At 42.4% G+C, this 16642-nt stretch overlaps 1 protein-coding gene across 4 annotated transcripts in view; it reads left to right on the top strand.

Annotated features, from left to right (window-relative positions):
• The window catches only part of LOC100909672 (uncharacterized), a 550676-nt gene that overhangs the window by 483193 nt on the left and 50841 nt on the right, over positions 1-16642 (top strand). Inside the window, exon 7 of one of the 4 annotated variants that reach the window (XM_087584607.1) lies at positions 13585-13675. The exons of the other annotated variants lie outside the window; for them this stretch is intronic. Coding sequence (XP_087440733.1) covers positions 13585-13675 — 91 coding nt within the window. The remainder of the gene's footprint in view (positions 1-13584; positions 13676-16642) is intronic. 4 annotated transcript variants of the gene reach the window in all.

The raw sequence follows: 16642 nt of genomic DNA, 5'->3' as shown, positions 1-16642 counted from the left end.
TCCCAAAGCCCAAAGTGTTATGTTGATGTGGCGAGGGGAAGCTAAGTTTACAGAAGGATCAAGGTCACTAAGGTTCTGATGCTGAGTGAAAGAAATTATCCCGGATGTGGGTGTAAGTCTGTTTGAACCATAGGAGTCTCTTAAGGAGGAAAAGGTGGGAAGGAAAGTCTTGTGACTCTGTGAGAAGGATTTGATGCATGATTGCTGGCTTTGGTGATAAAAAGGGAAGCTTAGTCAAGGATGCCTCTATGAGCTAGAGTTAGGAAGAGGAATTTTCTCTGGGTTCCCCAGAGGGAGGTCATGTTGTCAACATTTAGTTTAACCCCATGCTATCTCTGTCAGATTCCCATGGCCAGGAGTCTTCTACTGCTGTGTCTTCAGGCCACCTGGTTCAGGTTTCTGTCTGAGGGGCTGAAGACGGAAGCTTGTGTTCTCTTTAGCCACCAAGTTCCTTGGCATTTGTTAATGTCATAGGAATTGGATGTCGCTCTCAAGCTCTGCTCGCAGCCAGCTTCCTTCTCTGGCATTTGATTTCCATACTTTCCCCCCAAATGATCTTGGGTGATAAGGATTTGGCTACAACACTCTTCAATGCTGTACCATCTAATGATTTCCACGATGACTGGAATCCAATTGTACTGCTGAGTCATGGCTTTCAATGCCTGGAGTCTCTGTTCTGTTTCCAGCTTTGAGTCTTGTGTTTGTCTCCCCTCTCTCTCCTCTTCCCTTCCCATTCTGCAAAAAAATTAGTTTCTGCACTCGCTGCAACCTTAGTTTAACTGCAGGTTCTGGATGGTCCCAGAAACATGCTCGTTTCCTTGTAAGTTTGGTGAGGCACTGATTTTCCTAGCTTCCTCCCTGCGTACGCACCACACACTCCATTCCTCAGGGCTCAGCTGAAGGGTAAGTTCATGGCCATTCTGATGATATTATCTATTTCATTGATTTTTCTGTGATACTTTCTATTTCCTTCTGTTTAATTCACTTTTTAATGTGCCTCTTGTTTTTGTTTCTTAAGGTATAAGCTGGGCTTTATTGATTTAGATGTCCATGCTGTTTTTAAATACGGGAACTTTCTGTTACAATGTCCTTTTTTCCAATTCAAGTGCTACTCTTTACTACTGAATTCTGCCAGTTTTGATATATTGTATTTTCCTTTTTATTCAGTTCAGATGACTTTTTAGTTTCTTAACTTACGGTTTGTTTAGAATTCTATTAAGATTTCCAAATATTTGAGAACAGATAATAAATCTAACTGTTTTCATTTTCCAACTTAATTTTGTTATAGTTAAAAAACATGTTTTTCAAGGCTTGAATTCTTTTAAATTCATAGAGACATATTTTGTATCCCGGATTATGAGCTATCTTGGTGTTTAGTGTTTATTTGAAAAGAATATGTATTCTCAGGTGTGTAGTATATTTTTCTCTGTGCCTAAAAAATAGGTCAAAGTCATTATGTTCTTACTGACTGCTATTCTATCAAGTACTGGGAAAGGGATACTGAACTCTCTGTCTCTCTCTGCCTCTGGAGTCTTTTGTTAGGTATATGCACACTTAGAATGTCCATAATGTCCTTCTTATTACGAATATTATTCTTATTACGAATATTATTAATATTCTTCTCCCCAGTGGCTGGTTACCTGCTTTGAGAACAGTAACACAATTCTTCAGGCCATATTTTGGCTAGCTATATAATGGGAGGGTTTCTTCTCAATATGTAATCTGGACTAAACTTATCACTTCGTCCTCTTGTTCTGCCCGTCCTGTATGAGATGCCTGTGCCACCATGCTTGACTTAGAGTAGGAAATCATTTATTCATTCATTTATTTATTTTAAATGTTCTCCCCAACTCTGAGTGTCTGACAGTCTTTGGCATTCTGAGCTTATGTATTCTGTATGAATTGTTTGCTAATTCCTTCCTGATCTTGTGTAGGTTTGACTAGATTGTCTATAATGCTTAACGTTGAAGAGCATTACTTTGACAGATTTTGAGGACTTCAGAGCAGGGTTTGAACTAAGCCCTGGACAGCTCCTATTTCTGAGGCAAGGACGCCAGTGTCCTCCTCATCATGTTCTAAACATTGTGGGGCATCCAGTCCTGCTGACAGGAACAGATGGCCTCGCCCTGTCTAGCTACCTGGCACTGTCTCTTCAAGTCCATTTGGATGGTTCTTCCTCTGGTTTTCCTTAGTTTCCTCACGAGGCTGCGCTGTCCAGCGTTCAGGTTAAGCCCATGAATGTCTAGGCAGTTCTCACCACTGTTACTCTTCCCTGTGAACTCCATGCTGTGGCTCTCTAGGATCCCCGCTCTATGTCCATAGCTGAGGCTTTGACTGGGCTCCGCGGTTTTTCATCATATGCTGAGGCATGCAGACCTTACAGCTCCTGCTGGGTGACTAAGGGGTTACTCTTTGTTTTTTCCCTGTCCTTGGAGACTACAGCCCTTAGTTGTCTGATACATAAACACATAAGTGTCTTAGGAAACATGATGGTCACTTTCACCTAGTCTTTATAGTGTTTTTTTTCCTTTTTCTTTTTTTAAGTACAGGATAATGTGGACACGTTTGTCTCATTCTGGTTAAATGATCTAAGTCAACTTTACATCCTTGCGGCTCATTGAGAAGCTTCTCACCAGAAACAGAACTTTTGGGACAAAATTCTAAATTCTGTTTTAATAAACTCTAACGGAACCAAGGATATTTTTCCTCATCTGTGACCTACATGTGTTTTCAATTGATAGTCCCTGACAGAGTGATATGTGCAAGAACGCTTCTAAGTAACCTGACCCAAAAGTTCTCACCCACTCTGCAGTGGCAGCTCTATTCTGTAGCATTTACTATAGCCCAAGCTGCATCTGGAACCCCTCCACACGAGGCTCCCATAATAAAAAGTCACGCCATAAAAATGGGTGTAGGTTTTTCTTAGCAGACCCATGGCTTTGCTCTCAAAATAAACAGCTAAATCCTAAGCTCCAAAACTCGTGTTCAACCAACATTTTGAGGACTTGGTGGGAAGATTTACTGCTCGCTTGCACTACTTATTTTAGTCAGACATTTTTTTTAACAACTAGAACTCCAAAATTGTTCCAGGGCCTGACTTTATTTCATAGGATCACCTGCTTTTAACATGTCACTCAGCCTTTTTCTGACTGATCTACAAAGCTGGAATTAAATACTTTTAATAAAAGTCCCAGCAATTACCCAGCACCCCATTAAGTCCTCAGTTTATGTTTTGAAAGGTTCTAGGATGTTAACATGGAAATGGTTGTCAAGTTTGAGAAATGGAAAAAAAAATAACTTTAAAAAAAGTTTTTGCTCAGAATTAGTGTTTACAGTTCAGGGTTATCAGAGCCCGTCTGCTCGCATTTCCAGCAGGCTGCTTATTGAGGTTTTGGCTGTCCAGGGAGGAGCAGAAGGACAACAGGCATCCTGCTTCTCTTCTCAGCTTTGAGAGAGAGAGAGAGAGAGAGAGAGAGAGAGAGAGAGAGAGAGAGAGAGAGAGAGAGAGAGAGAAGCTCAGGCTTCTGTACAGGCTTGCTGCTAGATGTTTCCAGGTAACAGTTTATTTTATGCTTCATAGATGAGTCCTCTTAGACCACATCCCATCTTCTTTTCTTCTGCTGATGTTTCTTATGATTATATCCCTGGCTACCCTGTGTAATGATGACAGTTCTCAGAACCATTCTCAGAACCATTCATATTCACCATGGCCCTGTTCACCACCAGCACCACTGCAGGAAAGCTTAATCTCTTGAGCCACCCACCTCAATACCAATACCTGTTCCAAAATCTCCTACCCTTTGACACGAGATGGGAGGTGTGCAGGAAATACTGGCTGTTGTTGCCACTATTGCTGATTTGCGGCCCAGAAGGATGTCTCCTGAAATCAGTCTCTCTGAGTGGGTCTTTTTCTGTTGTAGTAATCTGCATTTTTGTTATGTGAAAACTATCTTCTTGAATGAGTGCTGAAGAAGGGGAGGCTCCCTTCATAACTCTGTCTCTGATCTTCTGTGTGAGCTGTGTAACAAGGACCATCTCCTTAATGGTTCTCAGAGCCTGGCAGCTGTTGAACAAAGAACCTGTCACTGTTTCAAAAAAAAAAAAAAAAAACCAAAAAACAAAAACTTTAGACTGATTTTTAATAACAAGTAGACACTATGATTTGTCCACAGATTATAAAGTTAAAAGGATTACATAACTATGTCTGTTTAGAGTAAAGAACAACTGGACTCTACTCACTGTGTAGACTACACCTAAGGCCAGTAGTTCTCCCTACCAATGGAGTCCAGTCTTGAGGACACTCATTCTCTCCTCTGACCCATGCATTTCTAACTGAATCATCCCCATACAACACTCTTCCAAAAGAGGATGTTGATTCTTCATTTAAAAATATTGGGGAATCGTGGGCACCGTCAGTGCTTCACATACTGCTGACTGTCTTTGAATCCTCTGAGGAATACAGCTTTTGACTCAAATGGAATTCATGCTCCCCTTCAAACAAATATCTCACCCAAGTATCCTCTTGAAATTAACAGCAAATTACAAGTTTCTGGGAAATGGTGCAGCCACAAGTCAGTAGACGAGTTAAACAAGTCATTAGAGAGGTAGTGGCTTCCTAGAATGACAGGGATGTGGTGGCATTGTGTGTTCTCCCTGGAAAAGCGTGTGTGTGTGTGTGTGTGTGTGTGTGTGTGTGTGTGTGTGTGTAAGAGCGTATGTGTGAGTATGTGAGTATATGAGAATGAATGTTTGTGTAGGTGTGTGAGAGCATGATTAAGAAGAGTGTGCCTGTGAATGTGTGTGAGTGTGAGTGTGAATGTCTGAGTGTGTGCATGTGTAAGAGTGTATGAGTGCGAGTGTGTGTGTATGCATGTGTGTGTGTGAGTATGGGTGTGAATGTGAGTGTGTGTATATGTGTGTGTGAGTGTGAATGTGAGTGTGTGTATGAGTGTGTATGTGAGTGTATATGAGTGTGAATGTGTGTGTGTGTGTTTGTGTGTGTAAAGTAGAAATTGATGTGTGCCCTTTTCAAATGTGGTTTTCATAGCTCAGATGAGGCCCAGTGAAGGAGAGCCAGAGCTTTCATTGAACTCACATTTATTTGGGACATAGGGAACTTACACTTTTTGTGCCTCTGTGTGCGTGTGTGTGTGTGTGTGTGTGTGTGTGTGTGTGTGACAAATATTTCCTTGAATGAGGGTTGAAGAAGGGGAGGCTCCCTTCATAACTGTGTCTCCGATCTTCTGTGTGAGCTGTGTAACGAGGAGTATCTCCTGAATGGTTCTCAGAGCCTGATAGCTAGTGTACCAACCTGTCACTGACCACCTTGGTTGGCAGCAACGTGATGCTGCCCTGAGGTTAACCATTGCCAGCCTTCTCCTTGGTTTTCATCTCATACTCCCACAACCTTTAGACAGAGCCTTTTAAAAGTGCATTTTTTAAAAAGTACCATTTGTTTATGTATGGCCTGCTAACTGGATGAGTTAGTCTTTGGGAGTCCAACACAGTGAGTAAAACCAAGGTGATTAGAGAAAAGAGAGTTCCTAACTGTTTATAAAATAGCGGTGCTTTGTTCAAAGGGCATCTTTCCTTTGAACTCACTTTTGGTGTAGTTTTCTCTGATTCCCGCCTATATGCCCTCTTTTTGCATTAATGGCACACTTTCGAACACCAGAATATTCTGTGGCACACTTGAAGGAATTAAATTGCATCCACAACTATCCCACACGTCATGGGGCTGCCCTCTTCACTACACTGCTGCTCGAGTAGCGCTCCTTATTGTCCTGGTTCATTCCATTATGCTCTCAGGAGGCAATGTTCTTCTGCATTCTAGAAAGTGCTCCGTTTTATTGTGCATTGCTTTGGTGCTGCACATAATAATAATAGTAATTTATTTATTTATCCTGAAGAAACCTGTACCTTTCATCTGGAGACCAGGAAATTGTTTTAGTGCATGGGTACAGCTGTAATTCTGCTGTAACACGAAGGGTGTGTTGATAGAAATTTGGCGGTTCACAGGTAATACTTCAGTGTGTCTCAGTATACTGTCTCTCAGCTGAATAACACCATCCTACATATTTGGGTCTGACTCTCTGCTGGCCAATCCTCTAGAGTGTCTGAAAATACACTCCACATTGCTCACCACATATTGTCAGATTTTCTTCAATGTATTTTTGGTTTTGTGGTAAGATGTTTATTTACATAAAATTATTATAAGAAAGTTGTTTCAAAACACTCTACCTTCCTAGGAATGCATATTGTAGCTGTAAAAACATGTGATTTAAATCTCAGCAAATGTAAATAAATAAATAACTTTCTGTGCCACCCCGAATCCTTTCTGACATTACACATGGGCTATTTGTTTTAGAGGTAACTACTATTTTGTAATTAGAAAAGAAGTCTTTTGCTAGTGGTCTGTTACAGTTTTACTTTCCAATGTAGAAACATAAGTGATTTATGAATAATCTTTTAATATGACCCAATATATTATGAATAGCGTTTTTGGATGTTAACAGTTTTGTCTGCCACAATGAACACCCCCGGTAATCAGACTTCATCAAAACCAACAAATGAAAGAGTTGAGCTGTTTCCTCTCCCTTCTTCCTTTCACTTCAGAGATGGTCTCTCTGTGTCCCTTAGTACGCTAACCCTCTGCAGCTCATTGTTTATTACCATAGTCTACTGGTGTATGTGCAGTAGGAAGGCTGGGTGTTGGATACCCACGAGGACAGGGGAGTCAGTCCTACATACGTGACCAGGGCGGCTGGAGTTGTCCACAAGGCACTGGCTACGCTGCATAGCCGTTCACAGAACCAAGCCCCCTCAGTTGTATGAAAAAAAAAACAGTCCAGTATATCTCATTCTGAAAATCTCTTTGAGGATATGTGAAATGAAGAGTGGAGAGAAGTAGGAGGAGGAAAAGAGAGAACAGAGAGGAGGGGAGGAGAAGAAAGGGCAGGGGAGAAATATGCCAAACAGTTCTCTGGGCTAAGAGGGACTTTAGGGACTTAAGGAGCAGAGGACTGGTGGGAGCCATATGCTGCAAGCTGTTGTCTCCTGAGTCCTGATCGCTCCCACTGTGATTCCAAATCTAACACTTACTCAAAAACATGGTTGTCTACTTCCTCTCCTATGTGGAACTGAGGGAGTCAAGTGAATGAAGATAAACGAGAGACTATTAGGGTGTGGAAGGGAGAAGGATGGTGGGGAAGGGGATTGAAAAGAAGCAAGGGCAGAACATGATTAGAGCAATTATATACCTATATACATTGCTGTGATGAAAGTTGTCTGACAGCTAAAATGAGCCACTTTTAAAAAAATTAGTATTAGGGCTAAAGAGATGGGTCAGGAGTTAACAACACTTGCTGTTCTTGCAGATGACCCAAGCTTACTTCCAACACTTACATTGGGCACCTAACAGCTTCTGGGGGTTCCGAGGCCTGATTCTGATTCCTGAAGGCACTTTCACCAGAGAGAGAGAGAGAGAGAGAGAGAGAGAGAGAGAGAGAGAGAGAGAGAGAGAGAGAGAGAGATCATCTGTGTATTGATATTTAACAGTGTTTTTCTACCCAAACCCTTTCTTCTAGATGGATGAGTTCTATCAGAGAGTCATGCACACTGACATTCTGCTCTGCTTAAGCACTCTGGACATGACTGTTCCTTATAAAAAAAATTAAGGCATGCTGTCCTGGAAAGCAGAGTCTATTTTGATCCATTCCCAGGATATCATGCCTCCCTAGCATATATACTGACCAGAGTTGGCAATCCCTAGTCCTCAGTTCCAAAGCTGAGCTTGTATGAAATTTCTCCTGACCTACAGAGATTATGTAAAACCTGCCCATTTGGTATTGTCTTGGGGTCTCTGCGGCTTCAAAACACATTGTTGCAGCATTCAATCCAACGTCTCCATTCTAAGCTATTTCCTCATGGCGTGAGTATTCTGCTTAACCCATCAGTGAAACTCAGCCCCATCGTTGACTCCCCTTGCACCCTCTTAGGCCTTGAACGCTGATGTGTGCTAGAAAGGAAGGGGTTCTGAAACCCCTGTTGACATTGGTCTAAGATCTCTGTCTGAGGTACTATCAGGGAATTCGCAGGGCATTCATCAAAATCAAGCTGATGCAAGCGTGAATAGTCACAAGAAAGAAAGCTTTTATGCTGCAAACTGCTGCAGGCTGGAAAGGGGCTAATTTATTTAAATTATCCCTCCAAGTGTCAAGCCCCACTCTTTCTGGAAGGAGCTGACAAGGGTGGGTAAAGAAAGTTTTCTCAATTTTATAAATAAATTAGTGGTGGTAGCAAGTTAACCTGGGTAATCGGAGTAACAGAAAAGTAATCACTATCAATGTTGATGCCAATGGAGGAAAATACAGCTTTCTGCTATTAAGCTTTTAAATGTCAGCAAACGGCAGTTTAGTAGATCATTTGCTAATAATGATTAAATTTCTCATTAAAATCTTTCCTTCATTATTCTTCAGGTATAAATGTGTAATTCAATGATTGTTACATCAATTACACTTAAAAAGCTCATTAAAATACTGAAATATTATCTTATAGTCAGAGTACTTTAAGAGTACTGTACTAATTATAAAAGAAATAAACTCTTATAATAGCACCATTTGAACTGATGCCTTATAAATTCTTAATGTAAAGCTAACATGTAAAGTTTAAATCAAATATATAGATCCAATAAAACAAAACCTTTTTAATCTTGTTTTACCTTCAAAAGGGCTCTGATTATTGTAATTAAATAATGCATGATATAATAAAGATCTTGACTGTGTGATTATTTCATTGGCAATTGAATGCTGGTGCTTTTTATTTATGCAAGCAATGTATCACAGCCAATATGTATCAAACATTAAAATATTAATACAATTACACCTAGTCTTCTGAACCAATAAAAAAATTCTGTGACATGACTCTGCTGATGATCCGAGGACAGTTTGAAATACTTTTTAAATTTTAATGCTTGAATGTGCTGGGTTATGCTATTTTGCTAAGAAGTAATGTGTCCAGGAGTGACTGTTGTGGTGTTGATTCTTGTGTGTGAACGCAATGGTGGGGAGCATTTGCTTCTGTTCACGTTTCACCGGTCTTTGTTTCGTTCTCCTTTTAAAGTAAGACGAGCTGTGGGGCTTGTAGCGTGTCCAAGTGTCTTCACATCATAGTGATCTTTCAGTTACTATTCTGACTTATGAGGTCTTACAGCTCTTTCGACATTTGAATTATATTTCTCTCTGTTCCTAAGTCTTTTTTAACAGAAAGAAAGGGTAGGGAAGTTTTCTGCAATGCTGTTTTATTGTTATCTCCCAGTCAAATGACTGCCCATAGGTCTCTGAGCCCATCCTGACGTCCCTAAGACACCGGCTCTCAACCTTCCTGATTCTGCAAACCTTTAGTACAGTTCCTCATGCTGTGGCAATTCCCAACCATAACACTATTTTCGTTGCTACTTTATAACTGAACTTCTGCTATCATCATGAATTGTAAATATAGAACATGCAGGGTATCTGGTATTCGACTCTGCGAAAACCGCAGCTGTAAGAGAGTGTGTAAACTGGAGCTAGTATTTCCTAACTGTAAAGATGGACCAGAAATGTCCTTGTTCTGTGCATAATGGAGTGAACTTGTATTTAATTATCGCCTCAAAAGTGCAGTCATGGACACAGATTTTCTGCTTAGTTGCCTAATGAAATATCTGTGTGGTTCTGGGAACCTTCTTTGGGTTTGTTGTTGTTGTTTGTTTGTTTGTTTGTTTTTGTTTTTGTTTTCTTTTATTTTTCTCCATCTTTATTAAATTGGGTATTTCTTTTTTTTTTTTTTTTTTGGTTCTTTTTTTCGGAGCTGGGGACCGAACCCAGGGCCTTGCGCTTCCTAGGTAAGGCTCTACCACTGAGCTAAATCCCCAGCCCCAAATTGGGTATTTCTTATTTACATTTCAAATGTTATTCCCCTTCCCGGTTTCCAGGCCAACATCCCCCTAACCCTTCCCCCTCCCCTTCTATATGGATGTTCCCCTCCCCATCCTCCCTCCATTACTGCCCTGCCCCCAACAATCACATTCACTGGGGGTTCAGTCTTGGCAGGACCAAGGGCTTCCCCTTCCACTGGTGCTCTTACTAGGCTATTCATTGCTACCTATGAGGTCAGAGTCCAGGGTCAGTCCATGTATAGTCTTTGGGTGGTGGCTTGACGGCTAAGGTAGATCTTCATATTTTCCCACCTGGCAACAGACAGTGTAGAAGACTGGGAAACGGAGAGGTGATCACAGCACAAAGAGAGAAAGAGAGTGAGAAAAATAACCACACAGCTCCTCTCCTTTTCCTTCCATCTCTTCTCTTCTTCTTTCTTCTTTTCTTGCTTTGTTGAGAGAGAGAGAGAGAGAGAGAGAGAGAGAGAGAGAGAGAGAGAGAGAGAGAGAGAGAGGCTCGACTTTCATCCGGGCTGGTCTCTAACTCCTATCCTCCTGGCTCAGCCTCCTGAGGGCAGGAATTACGGGCACCACACCCAGCTGTTTTCCACTTTCGCGTTTTATGGGACAGGCGCCTACAGTGCCAAGAGGTTAAAAACAGAGTTGCACAGCCTCCCTGCCAAGGCTCAGATTAGGTTCTGAGGGCTTTGTATCTGAGGGGCCTCTGATAAACATTCCAGCTGTTCAGCAGAAGCTGCTTGACCTCTTTGCTTTCCAAAGAGGAGTCACAGGTAATATGGGATCTCTGAAGGAAATAAGGGCCGAGCCTATAAACAGGATATACACACCGCAGCGATTTAATTGCATTTTAAGACCTCATAGTTGTACTCTAGAGCAACGGCTGTGTGAGCCTCATCTTCGCCCGTCCTTCCAATGACGATAGCTACCCTTTTAGCAATGTCAAGTGGATTTGCTCCCTCTCTTCCTATATGAATAAGTAGTCATGGCTGGAGACAATACAACACAGTTGATCACCACGAATGTCTATAGGATGTCATATTTATGTTCTTCTGCTTAGCATAAATCTTACTCAGGTTCTAATAGCAAACAGTCCAGTCACCACAGACTGGCACTGCAAAGCATCTGCTCAATTCAGATAAATAAGACCAATGTGTTTGAAGGGCAAAGTTTGAAAAGAAGCGGCCGCCATTGCATTTGGTGATGCTGTTCTCCTGCCTCATAAATAGCAAAGGGGAAAGGATGATTTGCTAATTGATTAATTGTCTTGTAAAGGAATTGCAAACCTGTGGAGTGGTCTCTGGGCCTGTTTAGAAGACCTGTCTGCCTTCCTTTGTCCTTTGAGTTTGTATGTATTAGTGATGATGGCACACACCTTCTCAAAGCTGACGTTCGTCACTCCCGATTGAGGCCAAAACCAGGTAGCAAGGGTCTTTTTCTGAGCACGGGCGTGTGCACATTGGTATGTATACAGAGAAGAGCGAAATTCCCATTGCTTCCTACGGCCCCACTAAGTTTGCACTCGTATCCGGGGCGAGGAAATGGTTTTCCTTTGCCCTCATTTTTACATTGTAAAAATGAGCAGAGTTGGACAGAATCACAATCTTTTGTGGACTCAAAGTGCCAAGGATTAAAGATCAGAGAGAGGCTTCTTCGCAGAGTGTAAATGCTGGTGGGGTTGCGGCGCCTGGATAACCACGGAAGAGCCCATAATTAACATTCCTGCTTCAAGGCGGAGGGCCCTTGGCCTTGCTGAGGCGCACCCAGGGCGCTGCTTCCTTCCCCGCGTGGAAGGAGCTGATTTAGTCAGAAAGGTGACAGTCAAGGCTCTTGGCTGGCAGAATCTTCGCGTCTTCCCAGTGCCTCGTTCTGCCTTTACCACAGAGACTGTCCATCAGGTTTGTTATGTATGCAGGCTGAGTGAGCCCGCGGGGATCCGAGTTATTTACACTCTTTTTCAAGCTTCGAAGCTGTTATAATCATTCGCTGTCAACTTTGTGCTGACACTGGATTTTATTTTGTGTTTTTTATGCTCGGTTTGGGTCTAAACTACTGGCATCCGTACCCTACACTGTAATTCCATGGGTGACTGAATCGAACTGACCGGCGGATTCCCGTATTCCTAACCCAGCTCTGAAATCCTTCTACATATGGAAACTTCGAGATTTGTCGATTGTGGCCAATACCTAGGGTCTCTTGGGTTTGCATTTTTATCCTGGTGCTGGCCTTCCTCAGTGAGCCACGTGCCCTGTTCCGTCCTGTAACTCTGTCATCTGTAAGTGCAGCTATGCGGTTGCAACAGGCACTTTCCCTCTGCAAATCTAAGACTGACTTTCAGCTTCTCCTCTTTACGTCCCTGTGGAAATGGCGGGGCTTGGGGTATAGCCTTCTAAGCCCACTCCTTCCTTTTCCGTCTGTATGAGCTCATGTAGATGCTCCCAAATGCTTACAGGAGTCACACCAGAATGCAAGCAATGTCCTAGGTGGTACGAATAACAAGGGGCAGATGGACTGTAAGGCTAACTGACCCATACATGAACGATAGGAATTTAGGGCTCAACACCATGTCCCGGTCCCACGGGGGATAAACACCATCCTTTGCTTCTCAAAGTGTTCTGTCCATTAAGCTTGGGGTCTTAGAACTTTATTGACCGGGCGCTGAGTGATGTTTCTGTATTTAAAAGGTACGGTGCTGTCATGCACCAGTCCTCTCCTGGTAGGGAAATTTCACGTACTTTGGGACCCAAATGGAACGGTGGACAGAAGAATCTGACCCTGTTCTTAACTTGTTTCGAGGAAGAGCCGGTCAAGGAGCTTGTGTGCCCGGCCAGTGTAATAAAGAAGACAAATAATTACGGAGCAAATCAAACACACTTACACCTCAGATGATTTGGAAATATTATCTATAATCGGGCACTTCTGTGCTAGGAGGAAAGGTTAATAAAGTAATTTAAAAAAGATTGTGTGGAGTATTATAGAATCAGAAGAGGACTGGCGATCGTAATTGTTAATCTCCTGAAACACCAGTTCTGAATTACACAAAGCAGGTATTTCTGCACACATTCTTATTGTGTATTCGACTTCTTACAATATTAGCTTGCTTAATTATCCTTTATGAAAATCTCGCTTTAGATGGTTTTGGTTATAAAAAAAAATTGTTGATATGATTATTCCAGTTGACCTCCAGTGTGAATGTCAATCTAAGGTATGTAGGAGAGACTGGTGTCTTTGAAAATTAATTGTCTGTACACGTCTGGTAGAAGAAGCATGCTGGTGTGTAGTCTAGGTGTGTGCTGGCTGTGCACAGTCCTGGCCATCACTGCAGCTGCATGGCGAAGAGGGAAGGATAACTTCCTTTAGGGTGCACGATGCTAGGACATTTATAAGAGAAGATATGTTTACATTATTAAAGACGTATCACACACACACACACACACACACACACACACACACACACACACAGTAGCTGTCTTCAGCTGTCTTCACACACACCAGAAGAGGGCATCGGATCCCATTACAGACGGTTGTGAGCCACCATGTGGTTGCTGAGAATTGAGCTCAGGACCTCTGGAAGAGCAGTCAGTGCTCTTAACCCTCTGAACCATCTCTCCTGACCCCCGTTTATATTTCTAAAAACCTGTTTTCATCCTTAGTATTGAAAAGACGTTTCAGTCACTATTTCTTTGTCGAAGAATGAATCTGAAACAGGAGGAAACCAAGAGGCTGAGAGTACGGCAGACACAGGTACAGTTAAGCCACCGTGCTTCAGAACGTCGATAACCCTCATGGACATAATGGGAGAGACAATAAGATCTACTTCAGAGGACATTTGAAGACAGTGAAAGTCATGTAATTGTGAACTCACCTGATTAAAAATGAAATTTAAAATAATACCATGTCACTGACTCTTTCCATCACAGGCATTTGTAATTTGTAATTAGATATTTTTGTTACATTTATTTATTTATTTGTTTATTTATTTATTTATTTATTATGTGTAGGGGATGCATGGGTGTGGCAATAGTAAACCAACTGGAGGTCAGCAGACAGCCTGTGGGGTCAGTTCTCTCCTTCCACCACGGGGGTCCCAGGATTGAACTCAGGTTGTCAAACTCCATGTCAAGTGCCTTTACCCTCTGAGCTGCCTGGATGGCTAGCACAGAACGCTTTTCACGTTTCCTAGCTTAACTCATGCTCACTTTCAGATGAGTTGTCTAGTAGTAGTTTTCCAATAGAATGGCATGTCTTTTGATTTCCCCCTTCTTGGACCAGCAGTTCACCCAGGCAGACTGTACCTTTTCTTGTCATGTCCCGATGTTTCAAACAGGACATGGACACCCACCTCCTATTTTCCTAAGTTCACTTAGTCCTCAGCCTACCTGATCTCCTCACACATTATGTTACTGTGTTGCCATTGAATCTTGACCTTGTGTTAAACCTCAGGAGCAGGGATCACATCTTCATGCTATGCCTTTGCTCATCTGCGGGCTGGGTCACTTCCCACCACCTCCATCTCTGTGGGTGCTGTGTTCTTGACTGGCATGCCCTCTCCACTCCACATCTCTCCTCTCCTTTGTCCTGCCTGGAGAAGATGTGTCAGTCATGGGCTTTGTCCAGGACCCAGCTCTCATCTTCTCACTCCTTTCACGGGTTGCAGCTTCTCCAGTATCTGCAAAGAACTTGTTTCACTTGCAGCCTGGGTTCTCAGGACTCTGAGCCCAAGTCCCTCATAAGGACGTAAGCGCACATGTCTGTCTACCCCTGTACAGAGTTCTGCAAAAACAAAACAAAAAAAAAAACAAAACAAAAAAAACAAAAACAAACAAACAAACAAAAAAAACAGCATTGCTTTGACTGCCAGAATGACCAGATTTGGGAAAGAAAAATCAACACCTTTTCCTTCTTTGTTTCTAGTGAATCGGTGCCTTAATTTCTGAAGACTGACACAGTTACAGCGCTGCTTGTTTTATTTAATTTCAGTCGGGAACAAAGTAAACTTCATAGCAGGCTGGCACTGTCATGGAATTACCAGAGAGGTATAACTGTCCTCTCTCATAGCATAGGGTTTAGAAGGAGGGTTCTGCCCTCACTCACCAGTTGACAGAATGATTTTGAGACTGTGGGCGTGACATCCACTCTGAGAGGGCTCTTTGAAAGACTAAACGCAGCAAGTGTCTATTAGTTGCTCTATTAGGCCCAGGTTTTTTCATTTTTTTTTTTGTTTTCTAGCAGCAAGCACAGCTCTTGGAGCCCTTAGCAGCAACATAGTCAAAGTTCTAAGAAACCAGTCTCTCTAAAGACTTTGACCCAAGACTGTATAATTTATGTTTTCAATGAAATAAAAATGTAAAGTATAGAAATGAATGGGAAAATATCAGAAGGAATAGGGATCTTCCCATGGGATCCTAGATCATAAAACTGTGGCAAGATTCTGTGTATTTCCTGAGAGATGGGCCCTGAGTCCTTGCAAGACTTGACAGAGGCCATCAGAACCCCAGCTGTCCCAAGCCATCACATCGAGAGTGTGGCCATCCTCAGCAGCCGGCAACCAAGATACATCCTCTTCCTCTTCCCTCTGGAATGAACGTCAGATCCTAGGGAGAGCTAGGTGACTTTCTCAGTGTAACCCATGGGCACAGAGTACATTGTGGTGGAGCAGGTGCCACAGAAGGATGAATTCAGTCTATGAAGTAAAACGCAATAAACAAGAGCTCACCTCTGATGGCAGTCCCCTTCTGTCCAGTGCCTTGTTCTCTGTGCTTCTGTTATGAGTCTACTGTTCTGCTGAGTTGGAGCTTGAGGACATAGCTGGTGAGAACAGAAAGCCAACAGCCATTGTTTGCTGTGATGGTTTTCTTTGTCCCTGTTTAGAGCTAAGACTTCCAGATGTGACGTGCTTCTACCTGGAGGAGTGCAGAGAACAGGGTCCCAAGGTGGCTTGGGACTTTAAACCTGAAAATACTGGTTTTCTCCTCTGGTGTCACCCTCCCTTCTGCCTCTCCCCCAGGGCATCCATAGGGCCCTGTCTCCTCCTCTCTTTCCTTCAGTCCCCCTTTCTCCTTCCTATTCCTTCCTTTCTTCCTTCCTGTTTTACACACAGTATAAATTATTTTTGTCTATTATGATAACCTGAAATGACTTGCTGCATTTCCTGACATGTGATATTCATGTCAGTTACGTCATTTCTCACTGACCGTCATCCCATACTGCCATGCAAGTTTAGACTGTTCAATCCACATGTACAGGGAACACATGAAAGAGAAAAGAAAAAAGAAATTGCATAACTATTGTATGTCTCTGTGTAAGGAAGGTCAGAGCATGATAGCCAATGACTTTTTTTTAAGTGGGGGTGAAAGAATTTCATACTGTGAATATTTGGGACCCCACACGAACGGGTTAGAAAAGTAATATAGTCACAGTAATTACTTTCATATGGCAAAATATTTCAGTCAGCAACGACTAGCAATAAAACAAAATGATCACCTTTAGTATATCCATTACAAAAACAATTGTCTACAATGAGAATGGTTAAAATACTTGGTGCACTCTAAAGCTTTGGTATAAGAGGCCCCTCTCTCTGTGCACACACACACACACACATACACACACACACACACACAGACACACACACACACACACACGCATGCATGCACTTTTCTCAGCCTCACAGGCGGTGTTAACAGCAATTTACTTGAAATGTAGGGCCTTTTA

This window comes from Rattus norvegicus, chromosome 14 (genome assembly GCF_021556685.1).
Source record: "Rattus norvegicus strain SHRSP/BbbUtx chromosome 14, alternate assembly SHRSP_T2T, whole genome shotgun sequence".
NCBI lineage: Eukaryota > Metazoa > Chordata > Mammalia > Rodentia > Muridae > Rattus > Rattus norvegicus.
Note: the sequence above shows the minus strand (reverse complement) of the source record. Positions and strands in the feature narration are given on the sequence as shown.